Here is a 24,739-nt window from a genome sequence, read left to right on the forward strand (position 1 = left end):
TTACTGGTTAGCCACCAAGTACTCCAGACAGGCCTGCTAATGGGATTCTGTAGGAATATCTTCAAAATTAGAACTAGACACCCTATAAATCTACATGCTAGAACACCACCAAAGTATTAGGAAGAGCAGGTATAGTAAGTAAACTAGCACCAACATAATGATTCAAGGGACAAATCTAGTACTTGTATTGAGTATTTCCAATGGATTCACATGGGAGTTCATCATTTTAGAAACCCTGCTCTACACAGCTCCAACTGACTACACAAGAGAGTTCTACTTTGTGTATGAACATATGGCAGAATCCAGCTGCCTACTTACATGGGACAAAAAAAACAAGTTGATTTTATCATGTTCACATAAATGCATTTCAGAAACAATAAGGTACTACAATATCCTTTATTATTTTAAAAACAGTTTTATTCTGTATATTTAGAAACGTGTAATTTTTAATAACTGCAGAGAAAAAAAATCAGCCACACCTGAATAACTAGTAACTCATTAACAGAATGCAGTGGTATATTATCTAAACAGTAGTAGTGCCATTGTGCCGTAATAAATTGTCTATTAGTAAAAAAATACATTTCAGGGCACATAGTACAGCATCCTTATGACAAATTACAGTAGGGATACTTTTCAAGAATTTAATCAAAGTAGAGAATTCCGAGTTATATTCTTTAAACGCAGCACTTAAAAAGGTAACAACTTTGTGCATTTTTAAAAAATGTCCATGTTCATATATTGTAGAAATGCTGCTTTATTGCTGCAGATGTTAAAGTTCAAGGCTCAAAAGGTATGAGAATACAAAGATATCGTTAAGAAACTTTGTTTGTTTTTATATATATTTATATATATAAAAAGGTAAAGCTTATAAAAGTTAATTTACAAACCAAGAACAAAAGTGGTATGCACGCATTATATACAAGCAGTCTATAACATCTATAAATTTTCAAATGCATAGCAGAAAACATACCATCATTTTCTTCTGGTTCTCTTCTGGCTGATGAACACAAACAATACTCTCTAAACCAAACTCACAAGTGTTTTGTTTTGCTTTTTTTGTTGTTGTTGTTTTTTTATCCTCTCTTTCCCCAGTCTCTCAGGATATATTAGCTAGGTAAGCACAAAAGCCATACAAACTTAATACAGAGAACTATGAGAGCTAAGACTATTAAAAACATGAGGGTAAGGCATCCCTGCTGGTTAATAGGTCTGTAATTATGTGGCTAATTTACAAATCCAGAGAGGCAACTGAACCATAGTCATCCCACATGCTTTTCCCCCTCCCCCCTGTTCTCAGTATTTCCATATACAGCAGTAGATGTGTTTGCATTAGCCTCTCATCAGAGGAAAACACCTAAACTGTGCTACCCCAAGCTGACTGCCATGTCATTGGACATGTACACCAAAAGTCATTTAAAAACTAGAGACCAAAACATAGCCTTGTGAGTTACAAACACGCAGTCATTAAAATGCAGGCCAAATTCTGTGTTTTCACCAGTTGAGTATGAACAAAATGCAGTTCCTCTGAATATAATTCCATGGTACTTTCAGATTTTTAAACAATGAAATACTAGTAGTGTCCTTAGGAAAAAAAAAAAAAAAAGCAAAAACAAACAAACAAACAAAAAAACAAACAAAAAACCCCAAAACCCACAAAAGAAACAACAAACCAAAGAATACAGAGCCTGCAAAAACCCTACCTTGTTCCCGCTGTACACTCCCTGCTTGTGGCATGTATTTTGACCATGGTTCAAAGAGTGTACTTGCTAAACCACTGTTAGTTAAAGCAAGATGCTTAAACACTAAGGTCCATTATCACTTATAGAACAGTTAATACTTGATAAAGTGGTTCAGTTTATATGTAAGGTCCATCTCAGTTTCACATTATTTACTCAGTCAGCTAACTTAATATTTAGAAGTGGTCAATTAGGACTGAGACACAGTTTGCTCCAACAAGATAGTTTGGATCCCCGGGAAGAGACTTGTTCTGCCAGGTTTTGGGGTCACCTGTGGGAGGAAAACACAATGCTGGTGTTTAGTATCTGCTGTCAAACAGTGAACATCTTGAAACAACCAAACTTTTGGACAGGAGCTTTTAAGATCTGAATCAACACCTGTTGGGTTTCGTTTTCTTTTGTTTTAAACTTGCAGTTTTCATGTTGTTAATGAAAAAGCAACCCTTTATTTTCATATATTGTAGGAGACATAAGTAATTCAGAACAGATATTGTGGCACTCAGGCATTGTTAAATATAAGCCCTTCTACTCTACACCATCAACATAGCACTTGCCCTTTGAGAACTGTCAAATTATTGTCATTAACTACCGTAATTCACCAGCCTTTCTTAAAGTGCCAGAAAAAATAAAACATTTTACAAACTAACCTGGGCAGGATGCATTTGAAGTTTCTTAGAACCATTTTGAACGCAGGTGAATCAAATCAGAAATTATGTTGTCTAAACACTAAATACTGTAACAGACTGGTAGTTTTAGTTTCTATTATGAAAATTATTTTATATATGAATGTAATAATTTTGCAGCTACATTCAAGACACTCATTTGAAAGCCTGAAATACTGACATTCTAGAATGCAGTTAACAAGTACATATTTAAAAAAAAAAATCTTTACAACAGATCTTATCTACTCATGGTCAAAGTCCCTCTCACCAGAAAAGTTACATTCCATCTGCAGTCAGTTCTCTCTCTCTCTCTCTCTCAGAATACTGGATAAAGTATTCTTCATTTACACACCTAAAACCACTACTATACAAATAATATACACTATACAAAAAGTGCCATCTTCCCACCACTAAAATAGAACAGTGTAAAATGCACTTAAGTTCTCTTCAGCTTTCCAGATAAATTATATTAAATAGCTTGGCTAAAACAGATCTGCCTTGAGAAATGTGCAACAAGTTAGAGAACCTAGTCTCACAGACTGAAAACATCTGAGAATGGAAACTTCAAGTCATTTTCTTGAACTCATGGAAACAAAATGAAGTACACAATGCACTGAGTGATGGCAACACCTGATGCAGTGACAAAGAACAGAAGTGGCCTGTCAGAAGATTCGAACAAGTTTACTGCAAGCAGATAAGACTACTTAATTCAGTCAAGAAGCTCAGTAATGCTGGATCATTTTTCATTTTATAGATGCAAGAATTTAATTCGAGACTAAAATATCCTAGAAGGTAAAACAGGACTGTTGGACTACCAGGTCCTAGTCTTGCACATGAAACAATGACAGACTTTTTTTTTCCAGCCTTCCCTCCTAAATACATATTAAGGATTAGACTGTAGTCAGTACAATCTGTAGCTGTGGAGGATGGTTTTCCCATACTTACATACAACTGTTTTAAATAAAGAAAATCCTTCATTATTTTTTACTAATACATTGTGGCCATAAAAGGCAACTTACCCCCCTCTGTGAGTTTTAATACCAGAATGATTCAAGCTTTTGAAGGGGTTAAACAGTAAAATACAGGCAGCTTTAATGTGTCAGAAAGGATGTTAGTAAGTGCAAATGAATGTCGCTTTTAGGACAGAACATGGATACATTGAAAAAAGATGAGGTAGAGCAGACAACTGAAGAGAGAAAAAGCCCAGAATTGTATAAACTGTTACGAAGTCACCTCAGAAAAATCAGAGTCCCATAACCAACTAATTTAGAAAGAGAGAAAACAATTATTTATTTAAGACACAGTATGGTCTACTTACATATCATAAGACAGAATTGCCTAATTTTAAAGTTTGTCTCAAAAGAGCAATGTTATGATATACATCCCATTTCAGATTAACAGAATGTGGTGTTATATTTACAGTACAGAAAGTGTTAGGGTTTAAATATACACGTTCTTGCTTTCACCCACACATGCACGCACACACACATCCCACTTTGGAAAGGGAGAAAAATCTCAGTAACTTCAGTTTATGTTAAGATTATTTGAGCCCTCTCCCTTCACTTCAAGTAAGTTCATGAACGGGTGCTATCAGTTACAAAGGAAGTATTGTGTCACTTTTGTACACAGTTGTGGTATCTTTTGGGACCCTATTGTATACGAGTCTGTGTTTTAACACTGCCATGTTCACACACATTGTTAAATAGATGCATGCAACACATGCATAGAGTAGCTTATAAAAACCAACTGAAAATTATTGCCATTAATACCTCTAGGTTATTCAGTCCCCAGCAAGGGGGTTGATGCTTTCATCTTTCAAAGCATCAGTGCTTTGGTGTTGACAGTGATAGATACATTAGTGACAGAAGATATGCATACATGGTGGCTTAAATGCTGTATACAGAAGTACATCGCTCAGTCATTATTGAAATCATACGCACACATTAATGGTTTGAACTTTCCACCATAAATTTTGAAGGTAGCTGAATAAACCCGTAAGACTTTTTCCCCAGACATGCAAACATTCCTTTTCAAATCTCTGTAACTTCACAGCCATTTCATGAAATTGCTTGAAACTTGCCCAGAATTGTCAATTAGGCTCCTCACTGACCACTTCAAGCCAATGCATTCTCCCTCTCATCCCAAAAAGCCACAGTGAGGTAAAAATGAACAGGTAAATTAAATTGCAATCTAGTTGCAACTTTTCCTATCATCCAGAAACTTCTGGGTAAAAGGTGGTAGAGGAGAAATAGGCAGAAGCAAGCAAGAAAAGTCTTGTGGAAAATCCAGCTACATTAGAATGAATTGTAAATGCTTTTACTGAACACTATAGTTTTCTTAAATGACCCAATTGTTAGCATCAACTTGCACACATGGAAACAGTTAACAAGCGATAAATCATGATTTATGAGCATGCAGTTTGTTAAGATTTGCCAGAGTCCTATATGGTTAATTAAGCAACAGACAAACACCAGTTATGTTACAAAGGCCAATCAGAGGTACATAGTCATTTCCTCTCAATTTTAGTGCGACTATCATTTCAAGTGTATTCAGCTGTAGCAGTCCTCAAGAAAGAAGACAGAATAGAAAAATACGATAATATTTAATAGACTTGAGATATTACTCTTTTTCTGCTATCATGGCTTTAGCTATGAATTTGCACCATGAGTAATGTAAGAAAGACATTTGTAATGAAAGTGAAATGTGAGAGTTTGACACAAATACAATGATTGAGTTCTTCATATTACACAGCATCACCTTTAGCCAAATCAACTTAAATTATACGATAGCACCCAAAAGCCCCAAAAGGACAGAGGGAGGACAGCATACCCGACGAGGAGTCGGAGGATTTTAGAGCAAAAGACCAACCATCAGGGGTCATAGACGCACAATGTGGCAGGCGCAGCTCCACTGGCTTCAGGAATTTTAGTCCATGAGGCCCACACATTACCAAGGGGCTGAGAAGCGTTTCGCCTATAGTTAAGAGAGAAAAAAAATATTATTAATTCCTCCTGAAACAGGTTTGAAAGTATTAATTACAGTACAGAGCTACTCAACAACTTAGCTTTAGAGAAAAATATCAACATTTTGACCTGTCAGTAAAGAACAGCACTTAGGAGGACTGCCTCTCACAGTTTCTTTCAGAGCACTCACAACTTTGTAATGGAAGGTATCACAGTCTCAATATGAAAAGGGCTAAACAAGTCTGACAATTACATCATGTTATGACTGATTTTATTGGGGTTTTTTTTTGCCACTAATTTTTAAGCAGGTGCATCTCAGAAATTCCCCAGCTCTGTAGGAAGGCTTGTTCACAATTTGCTTCACTCAACAGCTGCAATGCTGAGGCAGAAGCTTGTATGGATTAATGGCACACTGGGCTGAATAGAGCCTTGAGCATCTCAAGAGCCTATGACCCTTATCCTAACAGGCAAGGGAGAAAGCATACAAAGACATGGGTTCCACTTTTAGCTTACAACTCCAAGTGGTAACACAAGATTATGCAGTTGAGAAACATGTTATGCTTAGTTTATAAAAAAAAAAATCAAATTAACTGCAGACTGCAAGCAATGCATTCACTGCAAATAGATGAAATTAACACCTCTAGCTTATTTACTTCAAGAATTGAGGAATCTGACAGGTCAAAAAATGCATGTACAGTGGACAAGTCGTATGAAAGAAAAGACTTACTTTGAAGAAATTGCTCAACTAAGATACACCAGTCTATCTGTATTAAAAAGACAGTCAGCAGTACACTTCAATTATATAGAAATTAAGAATTTTGTTTTTCAACTGTGAAGTTGTTTTCTTCAGTGAAATTGAAAAAAAAAAAAAAGAAAATGCTGAGTACTTTCAAGTGTGGAAGTAAATTCCAAATATTTACCTCAAGTCAAATTAGATGGAATTATGTGCTTTAGATTTCTTTTGTTCCTAACTAAGTTGCTCCTAACTTCTTAATCTATAATGCCAAAAATAAATCCTTCCACTTGGTATGGGAATAAAAATGTCGAAGATGGTTAAAAAGTAATTTAGAACTTTCCTTTAGTGCACTAAGTTTTAAGGAACTTTTTTTTTTCTGCAAATACTTTAATTTATAGTAATCAAATACTCTCAGGTTACAATTCAGGGCCTCAACATTGCTTAAAATGTTAACACTAAGCAGATTATTTCTTCCCTTATACTACTTCTCAGATGTATATACTATGTATCCTCATATACAAAGAGAGGTTCTATATTAAACCATATTAAGGTATTGTTACGTTCTATATTTCTGTCTTTAAGAAACAATTTTAAGTGCCATAACAGTGTACAGCACCAGCTCTTTACCTTTCTCTTTGTCCAAAGGTGGAAGTATACTGTTGTCTCTGCAGACTTTGAAATATATTTCTTGCTCTATTCCCTCTGGAATGGCTCCTTGTGGTATAATAATACTAACTCCAGTCTCTATAGAGCTCAAAACACCACCATTGCTGTTAAATACACCTCTTGCTGTGGCTACTACAGTGTGTCCATCTTCTTCCTCCTCATCCTCGAGTGCTGAAGGACTAAATATAAGACAGAAAGCCTTAGCAGGTTTATCAAGATTTTCTTCCTGCAAGTCAGTGGCATACTTTCATCCAATGTTCTAACGGAGAACACCCTAGAGTAGGCTAGCACTGATTTTAGGGAACTATTACATGTGTCCCACACTCAGTTGGTACAGGAAAACTGAGATGAGATTAATTCAAGTTCTGGCATGAGAAGAGAACACCACAAAGGTTCCAGGTTGCCAGGATATACTAAAGAGAAACATAAATCATCATCAAATGGCTAATTTGCAATGATTTTTGGATCTATTTCTAAAGATTTCCATTCAAAGAACCAGTCATTTCAAAATTTTGGGCAGTTTACAAAACTATATAGCACAAAACTATATAGCTTCAGAACAAATAGGATTCATTCTACTCATCTCCTGAGCATCAAAGCAAGATTAAGGCTGGTTTGTGCATTATTACTTTGAAATCTAAGAATAATAAAACACTGTTCTACAAATATAAGTAGTAAGCAAATAAGCAGATAGCTTATGATTGTAATATTATGTATTACTCAACACAGTTCTTAACATATATCAGGCAAACATAAGCCACCTTTAAGAAGTTTTGTTTCACAGGAAAGAGAAGCAATATGAAATGGCTAAAGTGACTTTCTCTTCCAACCAGTATTTTTAAAATATCCCTTACATATAAGTATCATAAGGTCCCTCTATGAACACACAAGGTCAACAAAATGTAGTGCAGCAGCTATCGTTTGAAATTAATTCCACCTTCTAGAAACAAATTGAGAGGACAGATGATTACTTTCTACCAGAAAAATTATAATAATAGCATGAGAAATGAGAAAGAAAAGCTGAAACACTTTCTAATAATAGGATGCAAAATGATACAGGGACAGGTACAGGACATAATTTAAATATCTATCTGAATACTTCTCAATATCCTTTGGTAGATGCTTAGAATCACAGTATAAATCTTTCAACTATAACATGAACAGAAATTGGAAGCACAGTTAAAAAAAAGAATAATTTTTCAAAGGTTTCACAGATGAACACCTACATAGGTAACTATGGAAAAAAAAGAACAAACACAAAACAAAACAGCAGCTTACCTTACAGGAATGGCTTTAGGCACAGCATTAACATTATTTGGTTGATATTTAGGCTTGTCGACCTGTACAGCAAAGGTATCCATTCCACTATCAAACTCGGGAGGCTGTGATGAGCTGTGTGCTTTCAAAATTGGTTGAGGAGAATTTGGAGACTTTGATGGCAGCTCTGGTTTATGTTGAGCTTCATTTGGCAAGAGATTATGGTTGAATTTAGGACTTTCAAATTTGCGCTCAAAGGGCCTCGCAGCACTGGTGTAAGGTTTTGTTGTAAAGCGGTTGTAAGAAGGAGTGACTGTTTTCTGAATCTGTTCAGTTCCATTAACGGGGCCTTTGTCAGGGAAACTTTTCTGAGGATAAAAAGTGGACTGCACAGTGTCCTCTCTAGAGGATCTGAAAATTGCTGGCTTGTTCTGAGGTGGAGGAGGGTCAGAGACAGAGTTAACTGCAATGCAAATAAAAATACCAGAACCCATCAATAACCATGAGAAATTTCTAGTCACATGCTCTATAGCACAAGACTACATTTTAGTCAATTCTTACTGTACTATATAAGATAAATATAGGTTCAGCTTAGCTTCTCTTACATCTTTCCTATTGTATTTTGTATGTTCAGGCAAGTTATGTAATGTTTCATTAAACAGATATGTTAGAGGCAATAGTATGACCTTTTAATAAAAAGGTAATGCTGATTTACAATGTGACCAAAAAAAAACCAAAACAAAAAAAGACAAAAAAACCCCACCCAAGACCCCATATTAAAATACTATCATGCACTTGCATAACTGGAAAACTTACTTAGGGAAATCCTCTCAAATGAGAAAGAGAAAATATAAGATTCTTCTATTTTTCGAAGCCTACAACTACTACTCATACCTAAGGAATTCTGGTTCAAAGCATAGAAAGGTGTGGTTTTTTAAGTACTGGAAATGTTACTTCATTACCTCTGTGACCACTAAATATGGTACAGAGAGTTGTAGCAACTATTAACACCTGGAAGTTATGGTTTCAGACAGGACAATGGAATTCAGCAAAACAATCTCACCATAATAAAAACTATTTTTCACCAAGAATTATTCCAGGTTTTAGGTAGAGAAAACCAGTTACCAGTGTAGAAGTGCTGAAGGAACCACACAAGCACCTGAGCAGTGATACCTGTTACTGCATGGGACAGACAAGCTATCCAGCTGCTCACCTTCTGAAAGTGCAGGCTTGTGATGTGCTGGGAGAGACAGGATAGGACTATTAATTGACTGAGGTTGAGTATACTGGACTGAAGGAGCAGGAGGAGGAGTTGTAACTTGAGAGATTGGCTCATAGCGTTTTTCACCAACAGGCCTATCCATTGATTCAGTATCAGTTGGCTTCCCCCTGTTGAAATAAAAGCCCAAAATATTTGACTTTGGTTTTCTCAGGGCTCTGAGCTCCTGTGTTCACTGCTATTTCTTTCTTCTATGATGACCTGATTTCCATCTCTTCCTATAAACACTAAAACACATTTTTCTTTAATATCCTGTCTCAAGTATAAAAACATTTATTGATAACCACAAGAGATTAAGACAACATTGAATCTTTAGAAGATTAGTAACACAAACCATGGCAAACAAAAGGCAGATGACATTTCAGGTGTATTTGTATAATTGCCTTGGATCTCAATTTTTCAATTTTATTTTGGGTAATTGCAATGACAACATTTTCTGTAATTTATCATATGTTACAAATGAAAATATAAACCCACTTTTTAGGGGGAAGTGGGCGAGTTATTTTTTGAAAGCATAATCAGCCAATACAAAAATGGATTCCAGTACAGATTTTCTAAATACACCTAGTATTTTAACAATGCCATCTTAATTAGAAATGTAATCAGCTTAAGCTTCACTAGCTTTATGTGCATAGTGTAGGTAACTTAAAAAAACCTTATTTTCAGAAGATTTGGCTCATGGTAGAAATTGTTCCACTAATAATTGATTTCACAAATACCTATAATTTTGGACTACAATATATTGCACTTGCTTTCAGATCAGGTGTGTTTAATTAAAATTTTAAGTGCACATAATGCCCGTGATGAAATGTAACACTGAGAGGACACCTGAAAACATCCTCACATCAATAACAGTCTTACCACTTGATGTTCCTTTTCAAGTAGTCATAGCTAGTGTAAGAGCCAAGAAATCTAGGTGATGGCAAAGCAAACAGCAATAGAAGAATGAAAGAAAATAGTCATTCTATCTTGAGCATATTATTTCTTTACACTTATGTTAGCCCTAGCAGCTCTCATACTACATCTTTGAAACAGAGACATTACTTTTAACAGTGATGTGTCTGGTAAGAGCTTTACCATATATATATATACAATGATCATCTACTACATTACATGAGATTTTGTCAGTGAATTAGGATGGTAGTAAAAAAAATGACAGATACTGAAATAAGAATGAATTTACACTAAACCATTTGTTACAATCTATATTAACAAAGTTATTAAATACATTGAAAAAAATGAACAAAATGTAAATTCTGTATTCTAACAATCTCTCATTTATGCTCCAATTTGCATTACTTTCTTCAGTCTTAACATACACAGAATGATGATGGTTTTGTATTGCAGACCATGTACTGAAGGTACCAGCTCAGTAGCAGAGCCCATGCCATTAAATGCTTCTGACTGCATTCAACAATTCCTAAAAGGACATCTCAGAACATAGTTTATGAGAATTAGAAGAAGCAGAAAACCCTAAGTATACTGACTTTTCCTTTATTTTCAACACTTATCTCGCTTATATGTTGCAAGAAAATACATTTTATATTAGGACTGCTTTTCTTCATCCCTTCACTTTCTGTATGCTCATAAAAATTTAACTGGCAACTAATTTAGACACCAACAGTCTTACTGCTTCAGAGGAATATGTTATGAAACTAAGAAAAGGGCTGATCAACTTTTGGAAGTCTGCCTGATGACCACTCAAAATGTGATGCTCAGTGAGCTCAACAGCATCTTTATGAATGCATCTCTAAAATCAGTGTTGCAGAAGATCATTTTAGATCAGCTGTATAAGCTGCTGTTCCCCCTGGTTTTAGATAAAGCCATTCATCTAACAACCAAAGTTATTACTCTCTGCTATCTCACTGCTGTCTTTATTCCAGGTGTGTAGTAGCTGCTTTCTCAAAGAGCTGCCCATCAGAAATCACTGCTTCCCTGAGGTTCATTAGCCAGGGGAGAGCAGCACTACCAAAGCCAACAGAAAAAAAACAACACAGTCCATGCGTAGTTAGAAAGCTGGTAAGCAGTTCTGAGAGATGAAAAAATGGGGAAGGGTAGCATGTTTAGATAGAGGGAGCAGAACAGAGATGTGGCAACCCAAACACAAGCAGCACAAAGTCGTGCTTAATATGAAGCACATTGTTCTGACACAGGCTCCTGACCAAGGGTCAGCCACAATCTCCACCACATTACTCAGAACCTGCATGCCATGGAAGTGGAACACAACAAAATGCTTGTACAAGTGAATTCCTCTACTTACTGATGCGATGCCTTCTAAGCTGTTTTACACTTTATTTTTGTTACAAAACCACTAATTAAACTTGAAATGAAGTACTAAAATGAACCACTGGACAACAGATTGCCTTGGTGTAAAAAAGATAGACTGCACTGCTGAACTTCAGTTTCCACTCAAAAAACTCCAACTCAGAGACACGCAAGAGCTCAGCTAGAGCAATTTAACAAGCCAGCACAGGACACTTACTTACTGCTTCCTCAGATAAGGCTGGAACTCATCATGAGAGCACTCTTAACCCTACTCAAGACAAAAATATAGATAAGCTACTTCATTCTGCAGGTAACTACACTGAAACAGGCAGGAATAAATTCACTACTTTCAGCCTCATACATTGCTTCAATTAAAGCCAAGGAAACATGTTCATTTACAAGTTCTGCTATTTTCTCACATCAAGAGAATCTGTTAGTCTACAGTTACTGACAACTGTAATGTGCAGATATAGATTTAGTCATACAAAGCAGCTTTAGTAACGGCAGAAATTTCGTATAATGGTGCAAATAAAGGCAACAAATTAAAAGCGTAAACAAATTTGTACACACATAAAGGGAAAAATACTTTTAGTGGCAAGGAACTTTATATAATTTAATGTTTACCATTAATCATTTAAAACTTTAAAAGTTCTAGCTATTGCTCATGAATAAATAAGATGTGTCCTCTGTTCCCAGAATACATTACACAGATTATGCAGGAGCAAAAGATTGCATAATCAACAGTTCCTATATCATCAAAATTTATTTTTAGAAGAATTTATTCACAGAATATCAATTAACACATGAATTCACTGCAAAAAAATGAAAAACAAGTAACAGGGTACAAACTGGAAGATGGCAAAAGGAGTCCTAAATATTAATGCTTTCTGAAGACAATTGTTTTGTGTTTCCTCAAAAGGACACTGCAGTATGCTTCTAAAGGCAACAATGTCCAATGCAGTAGTTTTCTTGTTTATCTCTTCCCACTGACTTCCATTAATATTTTACTTTGTCTATTTGCACTGGAATACTCTGGGAAAATTTTCTTCCCCATGCCTGTCCCTTTCTGTTAAGGGTTCTTTCATAAGAAAAGCCACAGTACAATTTTTTGTCCCCTGACATATGACACTATCAGCCTTAAAACCAGTATTATCTTATTCCTCTGAGGCAGTAAGACACCTTCCTGCAAGCACAAGCCCTAAAGTTACACAGTAACTCAACAAAAGTAGAACTGAACAGCCAAAAGAACAGAAGCACGGCAGCAGGCAGAAGTGGTAGGTAGAGGTATGAAAGAATCTCTCTCAACTATTAGCTGTTCTGCAGCACAAATTCTATCACTGTTTGCATTTCTCATGATTTTCAGCATGTGTGACAACACTGTACAGGATAACAAATGCACAACAGAAGCTTACAAAGCTCCCTATTTGAAGAATTTTACAATCTTGACAGTTACTTGATGAAAGCTTACGTTTCTCCCAAAGCATTCCTTTTATTTATGTTGGCAACACAGTTCATGCCTAAAGGTCATCTATGGGTATCTGTTTTTTCTATGTGGGAACATAACTAAAAGCTAATGTATTGCACTATGAGGCCAGCCAAGTTTTTGGGTTTTGTTTTTTTTAAGGCCTCTTCCTACAATGCCCAGAGAGCAGGACAGATATATACCCATCTTTCCATCAGAAGACACAGGGCAACTAAAAAGGAAGGATAAAGAGTATCACTGAGAATGAGAACTGGTTATGGATTATTATATGCATTCCTTCCTTATCACATAAAAATGTAAAATACAAAATAGTTACCATATGTAGACTTCTTATTAGAAAAAGAGGTGAATCCTTTAAAACTTATCAAGCTTTTGGAAAGATTCCAGTTCACAGACTAAGACATTAGAGTTGACAGACAGTATTATACAAATAAGAACAAGATTCCTGTGTCCTATCCCAAACCCTTTAAGGCAAACATTAGAACAGAAGTGCAGGAAAAACAGCTTGCACACACACACCTCACACTATAAAACTTCAGCAAGCTCATTCATTACTTCACTCTAAAGATTAAGATTGCCGGTTTTCATCTTGCCCTGAATAGTCCAAATTTCAAACAGGAATGCAACCAATGCCTTAAACTAAGAAAAAAACCAAAAAAGCCCAAAACACCCCAAAACCAACCAACCAAAGAAAAAAACCCACCTGATTTTCAGCCTGCATACCAGGATAGCTTTTCCCAGTAACAGCTACACATTCTTATGGTTTGAAACAAAACCACTTTGGGACATTTAGGTAACTGTGGAGAGTATTCACTAAGTATCCTTCAAGTTAGCCAGTTCTCTACCTGAACTAATTCTGTGTATGAGCTTTCACAAAATTTCTGCATCAAAATGTTCCAAATCAAGGAAGCAGAACAATACGGGAAACAGATGTTTCCATCAACAGATGTAATTCTGGCCTCAGCAATATTCCCTAAAGACTCAGTTTCCTAACATCAAAATATGGCTATCATGTACAAGCCTCTCTGTAGAATAAATGCATGCAGAAATGCAATACACCAAAACCTTTGTTTGGAAAGGTGTTAAAGCTCTCAGTATTAGATTAAGAAAATACTTGGTCATGCTCTGTTAGTAAGTGGTAAGTAAAAGTAGTAACATGTTGAAAGTTCTGAAACACTGAAAAATTATTTAATTTACCACAGTGAGATGTTATGCTGTTATGTGTTTTCAAATTAAGGCTACAACTAAACAGAAAAATTGAATTTTTGAACACAAAATAGTACCAGAAACCCCTGGAACTCCACTGAGGGAGGCCAAATTTCTGGTTTATTCCTAAATGCCTCCCCTCTTTTTTCAAAAAAGAAATTCCCCAAACTTACTTAGAATAATTGGTGAAATTCAGCTGATTCTGTGAATGGATTGGTTTAGTGGGCTCAGAATGATGGCTGGCAGGAACCTGCACAGATGGCTTGTTTTCAAAACTCCTGCGATCAAAGTATGAGAGCTGCTTTCGGTAATACTCTTCATCTTCTTCAGGATCATAATGGTTTGAACGCACAATGTCTTCAGGTGGCTTCACTTGAGGTCTCTGTGGTTCTGGGGCCCTAACCAAGAACAACAACATAAAGTTGCCTTGCACAGTTGAACAAATGCACATACCCAAATTAAAATTCTATTCAAACCTAGATAGTAATAAAGCAACTGAAACTTAATTCTTAGAATTGCGCTCTTTGCCTTTTAGCCTATCCTGCATGGAAATCAGATAGCCGCAATACAGCATAAAGAACATAAATCCTTATTCCCCCTTTTACCTCAAGTTTTCCCTTTTGTTTTACTTTCTAATTATCTCAATTGAACATATGAAAAAAGAAGATGAGATACTGGCTAAGTTTCTCCCTAAAAAATGCTGAAAAACATACTGTGTCCTTCCCCTGCTTCCCAGCAATTACACCCATAAAAATAGACTTCATGGCCTGCCCTACTGTTGACACAGAAATCATACTGACACACATCTCTTTACTCTGCAGTTTCCAATTTGAACCACAAAGACGTTTTCTGAATATTGTAATGTCATAGTGAGAACTAAATTAATCAGCTGTGCATCTACCTGTAAGTTGTTTTGTCGTGTTCATACTGGCTTTGAGAAGTTGGTTTTGGACCACCCACAGGTGTGAGTGCAGGCTTAGGTGCTAGTTCTGGAGGCTGTAAAGAAAAGTACAATGTATTTGCTTAGATTCTAACATTTAGAAAGACATAGCACTTTATGAGTGTGAAAATTAAGATGGCACCCCCATCCTTCCAAAAGGAAGGACAGAATAAAATACTAGTGAAAGATAACTGCAGGAGTTTTCAGCCGGGCAGGATCCTCTTGAGTGCTTCCACCAAAGCATTCAGCTTTTAAAACCTATTGCAGTTAAGTTGCTAAGAGTATTCCACAAGCAGTAAAGCTTTCCTACCAAGGGAATACTTTACTTCTTGCAATGTGGTCTCACTAGCAAAAAGAAAGAATTAAAAAACATGACTTACCTTGACTGATGTATCGCTTGGCTCCTTTATTTTTTCTAAAGATGGTGATCTTCTTCTTTCAAATATTTTAACCCTACTTCGCACAGACTGTGGTTTCATGGCTGGATCATCATCTTCCTCTGCAAGGGATGGCTGTGTAGGCAGTGGTTTACTGTTTGAAGGCAAAACTTCTGGTTTGGTTTGTGATGAAGGAGGAGGAGGAAGAGAAACACCTGAAGTGCTGTGCGAAGGCTCATACTGTCCAGGTTTAGCATTGTAAGCTTGAGGAGGACCTTGTTCATAGCCCCTCATATGTGGATCAAAGTACTGCTTCGATTCAGGAGATCGAGATCTGGCCGCCTGGTATGGTTGAGCTTCTTTGTATCTACCATGAGTGTCATACCCAACAGTGTGTTGATCTTCATATCGCACTTGTGGTAAGCTGAAGTTTTTGGGTGCGTGCTCGTAGCGAGGTCTGCCATCATAGCTCATGGGAGGGGGTTCCTCAAAGCGAGGTTGTGCTGGGTAGTAGCTGCGCTCTGTGCTCTCTTCTACAGTTTGCCTGGAATCAAGATCCCTAGGAGGCTGGTTTTCATAAGATGTTCTTGTTTGGTTGTAGGGCTGTTTTTCATCATAATATGCCCAGTGCTCCTCATAGGGAGGCACACGGTCATCATAATGTAGACGAGGGTCATAACCACGAGAAAATTGATCTACATAGTTTGTAGAATCATACCTATATGCTGACTGTTCATAGTCCCTACTCGGTTGTTTTTCTGCATACTGAGCCTGGGATTCATAGATCAGATTTGGGTCTCTCTCCTGTCTCTGTACTGGGTGATGAATTGCTGGCTGTTTCAAGATGTAGCTTTGTCTGGATGCTTCTTCATTAATATAGGGATCCTTTCGGTACACCTGTTCAAGAGAGAGGCATACTTTTCAGTTACCAAGTAGAGTAACTGGAGGTGCATTTGAAATGCAATATTTCAAACAAACCCAAGTTTTAAATACTGGCTTTAAATTTGCTTAAAAGCGGAGTAATTTGATGTAGTTGTTTGCAAATCACAGGAAGCTGAACTTGGTGATTCAAGAGATCCCTTCTGGTCCTATTTTTAAGCAAAACCACATAAGGCGATTACAAGGGAAAGACAAAGGTAACAGTCTCTCATCTTGGAGGTTTGGTTTTAGGGGGCAGACAGGGGAGTGGGGAGAGCAGAAGCAAATCAATTTATATATTTATTAGTTCTAGCATTGCTGAGAAAGTATATAATGTCACTCAACAACCTGGATTCATCTTCATGATCAAGGATTTGGCAAGATTTAAAGTACACAAAGATTTAGTGTCATTTTAGGGTAATAACAAATGTTTCTCAAAGCCTCGTTAACAAATGGCAGAACACTGACAAGCTAAAAGTCACATGTAAAGTAAAATCAACATACAGCCATTGAAAAAAAAATGTCTTTTTGAGAAGTGATAAGTATATAGTTTGAAGCCATGCACACAAAACAATAGATGATGCTTAGCAAGTAAGATGGCACTGTTTTTTTTTTTAAACCTGCATGATTTCTTATAAGAAAAAACAAAAAGGAATTCTCCAAATTAGGGCAAAACAAAAAGATGTGCTAGCTTGATGTATAGCAGGAAATCAGCGCAACAATGTGGCACAGGTACCTTTGCTGGATCTATATGCGGCGATAAGGATGATGGCTCTTGATCTCTTAGGACTATATGAGCTCCCTCAGTACTTGGTGTTCTTAAGGGGCCCGCTTGTGGTTGGTAAGAGTTGTAAGGAGCAGCAGTAGGCTCCTCCAGTCTGACATTAGTTAGGTTTACATTAGCATTTACTGCAGAGGTTGATGAGGTTGCAGGGTTTGATTCAGGCGACTGGGAAAGGTAAGGGACTGCAGGTGAGGCTTCTGCTTTCTGTGAAATATTTTAAATATACCACTATTGAATCACTGTATGACTTTTTGATCTATATTAAAATAATTGAAATGACACTTTGATCAAAGCAACTAGATGTAGAATGAAATGTACCAAAAGTATCATGCACTAGCACTTCCAGAAACTCATTATGTTGAAGACTAAAAAACCAAAACTTTTAATCAGAGTAGAATGGTACTTCAATTTCCCTCCTGTCAGAATCAGTCACAAAAACCAGGTAGGGCAAGCTGATTACCCAATTCATTGTAATATTATTGTTGCAGTTGACAGTCTATGCACTCATAACACTGGTAAGCAGATCATGAACACAGATTTCTTGACCAAAACAACCTGCACCTTGAAGTCTATACTGGTCAGTGTAGAAGATTACTTTCTTACCAGCTGAGACGTAGTTGTTTTAAATCCTGAAGAATCTATTCTGAGATTTGGCTGTGGCTGAGCTTGAGATGCATAAGTGTAAGTTTGAGTTTCATGATGCATTCCAGAAGAATCCTCTCTAACAGGTTCGGAAGAACGTGTAATAGCAGATTCAGGAGGAGTCCCAACCTCATCATTAAGTGTTTCATCCAGTTCTTGATCAGTATAAGCACCTCCTTCTGTATCTGTGTCTTCATAATCAGATGTGTGCCTACTGTCTGTGCTGTACATAGAATATTCACTACCAGGAGCTGAGAGGTAAGAAAGGCGGTCATCGTGTAAATCAAGGTCATCACTTGTAGCACCATCTGCCTGTGTCAAACAAATTTAGAGCACACATTTATTGAAATACCTTTTAAAGAATGCCATTTTCATTGCAATGAAAAGCTAGGCTTTTTTTTTTTTTTTCCTACAGTTAAGAACCAAACAAATGGAATGCATTTGTCTTGTTCTGAACCAGAACAGAAAGTCTGGTAGTTTAAAAGGTTACTTATATTCCAAACCTAGTGGCAATATTAGAATTCCACAATTTATGAATATCACAGGGAAGAAACTGGGTTTCAGTTGTTGAAGGTGTTCAGCTTACACCTAAAGCCTTTTCTGCAGTCCAGCTCTCTGAATCATTTTACTAAGGGGCCAGAGTCAGATGGCTGTCAGAGTAAGAGAGGGGGACAGTGCACATAGTCCGTGGAAATTAAAGTGTTTGGAAAGATTCAAAGCTGCACTTTGAAGTGATACTATGAAACTGGAATCATTAACTTGAAGGTAGATCTAAGGAGGTGAAAGGAGCTCCATCTGAACAGAAACAGACGACACAAATATTATGAAACACGCAGCAACATCTCATTCTTCATTTGCTTACTTGCAGCTGGCACTTCACTTGGTAACAGTTCTTCGAGAAGATGGATCTAATGTGCATTGAGAAGGCACGTGGAGTTTTAATGGGGAACATACAACACTAAGTTGTGAATTTTTTATCTGTGCTCTCACAGCAGAGAATACATTTCTCAGAAAGGTCAGAAATAACACAAGTATATTAACAAAAACATAATTCATAATTAGGAAATCCTAGCCCCCTGTACCAATGCAGCAGAACACCCCAAAGTTCTTTCAGGAAAAAGCATCCAGTCCCCCCAAGTCTTCTAAGCAATAATAAATCCTCGAATTAACAGTGGCCATGAGCAAACGCTCTCACTACACTGCTACATGCACAAGGGTAATGGTACAGCCTTCATTATGAGAATAACTGCACAAATACAGTGACAAATCAGTTCTGAGCAGTTCACTCAGCCATAAGGCATTACTGCTTAAAATTATGGTTAAAATGAGGACAAAAGGAAAACAGATTTTATTCCACAAGTATTTGCCTAGATCTGTAATACCAGCAAGATTGAAAGAACAGAACACAATGCATTAATACAGTTGGGTCATTTCTCTACAAACAGATTTCTTACCTTTCCTTCTGAAACCCACACTAGTTGATTCTGTTGTTGCTGAATTGCTTCCTTTAGAGCTCCATACCATCCCTCATTCATTGAATTCAAGTTAATGGTAGCTAAAAGTAGAGTAGGTTAGTTTGACTTATTTCTGCAGAACTATGAGAAGGATCTGTGGCACCAACAATAAAAGTAATATAAACTGGCAGGTTAAAACCATGAGATTTATACAGTAATGTAATTATTAATATTCCAAGCAACCTTAATGTCTGATGTGGTTCGCAACATTTCATCCCATAGGAAATACTGAGTTAACATTATCTTAGAATCAAGTAAGGCTTCAGTTTAGCCAAAGAAAATAAAAATATTATCTTCCTATTTACTCACGTTTTATTTTGGCTGATGATCCTGCAAAGCCACCTTTTAACATATATGTCATTTGGGTGTTCCAGGTAGCCTTATGTTTGTGTAGTCATGCACAAATGATGCACACATCAATAAACTAATTGTTATTGAACTGGGGAGCCTGAACAAGCCAACAGCTGCTTGATTTGGTCCACTTGCTGAAAAGTCTGGAGGAATAAGTTACTCTCATCTCACCTCCCCTCTCTCTTGGAAATACTAATCCAGCATACCTAATTACTTACTTGTAAAGAGATGGTGATTATTTTTGCGTAGCTTGTGAGCTCTTTCATAAAGCTTTCTGGCACTTTTTCTTGATTCTGGGCACAACCTCATTCTCATAGTCTTAACACCCTGCTTAGAATCAGGATTCAGGAAGACTACAATAGGGTACCACTGGGCATAATTCAGACGGTCCACTGCATTAGGAGTGACATCTAATAAAGCATGTTTGTCCTGTTGTGAAAAACAGAACAGAAACAAGAGAGTGAGTTATTTACATAATTTCTTTTTTTAAAAAGATCTTCCACAAATGTGTTTTGTATTACTCTTACAGTGCTCATTGTTTCAAAGTACTGATTTAAATTCTTTTCCTATTTGAATAATAAAATATTAGAAATCAAACCAATTCCAAACCCAGGCTAAACAGGCATACATATTTCGAACTGTAGGACTGACTGTTTAAGTATGAGATTTTAAATTTCTATTTTAAAAAGTATCTCAAAGTAAGCAAAAAGGCACTAAATTAAAACCAAGTGTTTTCCTGTTAGTATTCTGTTAATAGAAAAAAAGGAAAAACTGAAACGAGGCCGAGTCTCACTACATCCCTCCATCTTCCTTAAAAAAATAAATCACTCAATGCAAGAACTTGGCCACCTTTCATCCAGTGCAAGAATTCCCAAGCACGCAGTATGCCTACTTTGCTGCTAGAATAGCTTCCCCAAACCAAAACCCCAGAAGCACTCTACCCCTATCCCACACAGGCACCTAAAAGCTTATGGTTTGTTGTTTTTTTTTTTAAGTAAGGAAATAAAAAAGTGAGGTGTAGAGTCTCATGAAGTTATGTGAGAAGTTTTAAGGATACTAAGGAAATGAGATTGGAGGGCCCTTTTCCCTAGTCCTTAAAAAAAAAAAAAAGTGATTTCTAAGTTATTAACCAGTAAATTGGGGTGGAGTAAGACTAATGAGTCCATAAATTAAGTAACAGTTTATAGCCGTGGTGTCATATTATGGCTTTTAAGTGAAAGGGGAAGAAGCTTAAAACAACCTTAATGGAGAGAGTACAACACTCCCTGGAACAAAGCCTAGACTTACCTCTAGACTGCAGTTATTAATACGGAGAAGGAGAAGAGGGATATATTTTTTTCATAATTAACCAGTAGAAATGTTAGAAAGTTATTTTTAAAGCAAACCCACATTATTCCCAACTAAAACACCCAACACTATTTGACAATACCAGTTTTATGCTCTTGTGTTGAAAGTACAGAGACAATAAAGACTTACTCTATCTATTATCTGCTTTATAGTGTGAAGACGAATGATGCCAGAACTACGTTGGTCAGTGCCAGCATCTCTTGGTTCACTTTCTGGTAAAGAGAACACAGGAAAAATCTGTTGTAAGCTTTTAACATACTCTTCATTCCCTCAGTAAGATAGAACCATTTCGTAGCTCTAACTGTCAAGTCAGGTTGAAGGTAGTCCTCCTGCTTCAAAATAATACACAAAAATCTGCCCACTAATTTGGCCATAAAAACAACCATATCTTTACAAAAGTACTTAAAAATAGAATAAGGTTAATTAAAATTTAATTCAAGACGAACCAAGAAATAGAAATAGAATATAGAAATATAGAACCAAGAAATATAAATAGAACCAAGCAGCAAAACCATTTGCCTTTACTCTGTTCCTCGTTACAATGTTAAAACTTGAAAACAAGTTAACAGCTAAAGGACTAATGCAGAAACAAAAAAGCAGAAGGAAGTTGACTACTTAGTAATTGCAGGAAAACATGGTCTCCCACTTACTTGCAATTTGAAAGATATCTGGTTCTTCTCTAGCAAGTTTCTCCCGAGCAACATCAGCGATTGGACCAAAAATGGTAACAGGTCTGAGAAAGCCAGCTAGAATTAGAGGGGGAAAAAATTCAGAATTTATTAATTACTTAAAACAAATGCAAAAATCTGTTAAACACATGGGCTAATACAAAGCAAACCACACAAACCTGTTAACCTGCAACAGTAACAATAAAACCATACCTTCCCGAAGAACAACTCTTTCATAGGCAGGAAACTTTGTCTGAACGGGTTGGGCAGAAAGATCTTCTCTGCTTTTTCGGAGATTCCTTTTTGAGCTACGCAAACCTCGGAACCTCCAAAAATCCGCTCGATCTCCTCCTGCTGTCTTTGGGAGTGTGTACTGTACACTGGCCAGTTGCTCAGCTCTAAGATGACAACAAATCCCAGTTATCAGGCTTCTGAAGTACTGCTTGCTTAGCAAGCTTATACTTGCAAAAACACTACCACCTGCTAAAGGAAGCTTTGGTATTTCTGCATTAGAAAGTAAACAATGAACTACTGAGGCTAATATCACATTTCTAAAGGTAATACAAAGGTATTACCTTGTCTCTTGTAAGAAAAGGAAAGTTTTAAGGTTACTTGTGGATTGCACAAGAGCCAAAGCAAATCCACAGGTGAGATATTTAACTCCAATTTTTTTTAACTCTCGGTCAATTTTTCTGACTAAACCAGTTCTATAAATTAGTGCCCTGCAGACAAGCCCATATTCATTACACAGACACAAAATTTAAAACTAATTTTAAGACAGAAACGTAAGTATTTTAAGATCGTACCTGTTTTTGTTAGGTATGATACCTCTTTCAACTTCCTTATGATTCTTGCCAATTCGAATTGCCAGCCATGAACCCAGTTTGCCATTGTACAGAGTGTCCACCACACGAAACACTTCACCTTTATTGAAACTCAGTCCATAAGGAGATTCCTTTTCATATTCAAAATGAGTTCTGATATAAAAGGAATCCCCTACATCTGACTCAACAATGCGACGATAAACTGAAAAAAGAGAAACACCAACGTATAAAGTATTACAGAAGTTCAAGTGATGTCTTAACACTCACAAAAATTACTAAATGCAGAGCCTCACCTTAAATTTCCTTGTTTTAAATATACACTATTAATTCAAGAATCCTTAATATCTCAGAACTGCTCTATTTGAAGCAGTGTAACTACTCACAGCGAACCCTACCCACACAAACTCAATTTTCACAGTGAAAAATGCAGTGCTAGTGCAAGTTTCACTCCATTCCCCTGGAAGTAATGAGTCTTACTGGGAAAGAAGTTAGTGTGTGCACATCCAGAGTAATCACTCTTTTTCAATGACATAAGTACAACAGACTCTTCTGCTCCCCCCCCCCCCAAGGTTTCATGCCTACAACACTGGTCCCAATACAAAAATACTTACCATCTTTTTTCTTCTGTGCCAGAATGGTTACTTCTTCGCCTTTAGGAAGATCAAGCAAAAAAAGGACAGCTTCTTCTCTGATGATATTTGTGAAGTCTACGTTATTTACCTGGTATTAATGGAGCAATCAGTTTGATTTAGGATATGACATTATAACAGAGACTCAACTATACAGCGGGAAGTCTAAATAGCTTAATGCCAAGATGTATTTTTTAAAAAAATCAATTTCATATATAGACATTAAGTGCATGTATCTCAAGATACCTCTTGTAGCTCTAAATAGTCCCACACTTCATTTCTAGATAAAATCATAGCTTCCAGAATAGGTAGCTGCCCATTTTATTTTCTTTAGATAGAATACCCAAAAATAGCAGTAATATACAAGCCCTCTGACAATTTAGTGACCCAACAGTTAAACCCTCAAACAACTAGATCAACTGGATTAACCTAAGAATTTGGATGTAAAACTTAGCAAACTTCGTAACACTACAGCAACAGAAGGCTTTTGTGCTATTAAGTCATTAATAAGTACATACGGAAAAAAACTGCAACGGCAGTATTTTCAGTACTACAAAAGAAAACCTACCTTAGTACCACCAAACATTTGTACTGTTACTGGTTTTGACATACCCTGAGAATCTGGTCCCCTTCTTCTAATCCTTCTTTTGCAGCAGGACTGTCTTCCAGAACACCAGCTACAAATATGCCAACATCATTGCCACCTGCTAGTCGCAAGCCCACACTATCTCCTTTTCTGAATTTTACCAGTTTCATGCTTGGCCTAGAGATTCAGAAAATATTCCACTTAGAGGTGTAATAGCACAAAGTATCCAGGTCAATTAAAGACTGAACACATGCAAAGAACTGGTTTGCCAATAAATGCTGATCAGCTGCAGTATTAAAACACATTTGTTGGCAGCACTTCAAAAACCCACCTGTATTTACTTGTTAAGTGGGGTTGCCTTATGCTCACACAGTGATTGAAGTGAGGCACTTAGACACTCTCTTTCAAAAATGTTCTTCCTTATAAAAATCTGTGCTGGCATATAGACCTATTTTGGCTCAAAACATATTAAGTTGAATTTGAGACAACACCAAACTAGAACCATTCTCATGTAAACTAATGTCCATCAAGGAGATCCCAGTTGAAGTGAACTCATTTCCACATCATAACTCCAATGTGCAGTGGCCTTTATTCACCATTTTCCAAGTATTATGAAAGGAAAAAAATTATTATTATCTCTTTCCTCTCCAGAGGGGGGGTGGTGCCCAGGGAGAGATAAGCACTGCAAATTCTTTTCAGCAGTGGATGACAATAACTGCTCTTTTCCATAGGAAATTAATATAATTAAAAATGGTACATCACACTGTGTAAGTGCTAATAAGGCTCAGGAATATATCCAAGGTCTTCATCCTAATATTTCTAAACAGAAGCACGAAGCATATTGGACTTCACATCAGACCATTTACACCAGTTACTCATCACCCTGGATAAAAAGAACCAGCAGAT

The 24,739-nt window shown here is 36.7% G+C and overlaps 1 protein-coding gene across 22 annotated transcripts in view; it reads right to left on the reverse strand.

The window, feature by feature from the left end:
• Nucleotides 1–395: 395 nt before the first annotated feature.
• Nucleotides 396–24,739, reverse strand: part of TJP1 (tight junction protein 1) — a 184,553-nt gene continuing 160,209 nt past the window's right edge. For 5 of the 22 annotated variants that reach the window (XM_071754993.1, XM_071755006.1, XM_071755011.1 and 2 more), the window contains 19 exons: nucleotides 23,860–24,010; nucleotides 23,230–23,338; nucleotides 22,601–22,820; nucleotides 22,008–22,192; nucleotides 21,777–21,872; nucleotides 21,256–21,338; nucleotides 19,998–20,208; nucleotides 19,369–19,469; nucleotides 17,876–18,226; nucleotides 17,225–17,476; nucleotides 15,574–16,467; nucleotides 15,155–15,249; nucleotides 14,427–14,651; nucleotides 10,161–10,211; nucleotides 9,234–9,409; nucleotides 8,042–8,483; nucleotides 6,725–6,942; nucleotides 5,228–5,371; nucleotides 396–2,007 (listed from right to left, as the gene is read on the reverse strand). In XM_071754993.1, the coding sequence (XP_071611094.1) occupies nucleotides 1,913–2,007; nucleotides 5,228–5,371; nucleotides 6,725–6,942; nucleotides 8,042–8,483; nucleotides 9,234–9,409; nucleotides 10,161–10,211; nucleotides 14,427–14,651; nucleotides 15,155–15,249; nucleotides 15,574–16,467; nucleotides 17,225–17,476; nucleotides 17,876–18,226; nucleotides 19,369–19,469; nucleotides 19,998–20,208; nucleotides 21,256–21,338; nucleotides 21,777–21,872; nucleotides 22,008–22,192; nucleotides 22,601–22,820; nucleotides 23,230–23,338; nucleotides 23,860–24,010 (4,099 nt within the window). In that variant the 3' untranslated portion in view covers nucleotides 396–1,912. The remainder of the gene's footprint in view (nucleotides 2,008–5,227; nucleotides 5,372–6,724; nucleotides 6,943–8,041; nucleotides 8,484–9,233; nucleotides 9,410–10,160; nucleotides 10,212–14,426; nucleotides 14,652–15,154; nucleotides 15,250–15,573; nucleotides 16,468–17,224; nucleotides 17,477–17,875; nucleotides 18,227–19,368; nucleotides 19,470–19,997; nucleotides 20,209–21,255; nucleotides 21,339–21,776; nucleotides 21,873–22,007; nucleotides 22,193–22,600; nucleotides 22,821–23,229; nucleotides 23,339–23,859; nucleotides 24,011–24,739) is intronic. The other 17 variants (XM_071755004.1, XM_071755012.1, XM_071755015.1 and 14 more) reach the window with 12 other exon arrangements.

Source organism: Heliangelus exortis, chromosome 11, assembly GCF_036169615.1.
Source record: "Heliangelus exortis chromosome 11, bHelExo1.hap1, whole genome shotgun sequence".
NCBI classification, from domain to species: Eukaryota; Metazoa; Chordata; class Aves; order Apodiformes; family Trochilidae; genus Heliangelus; species Heliangelus exortis.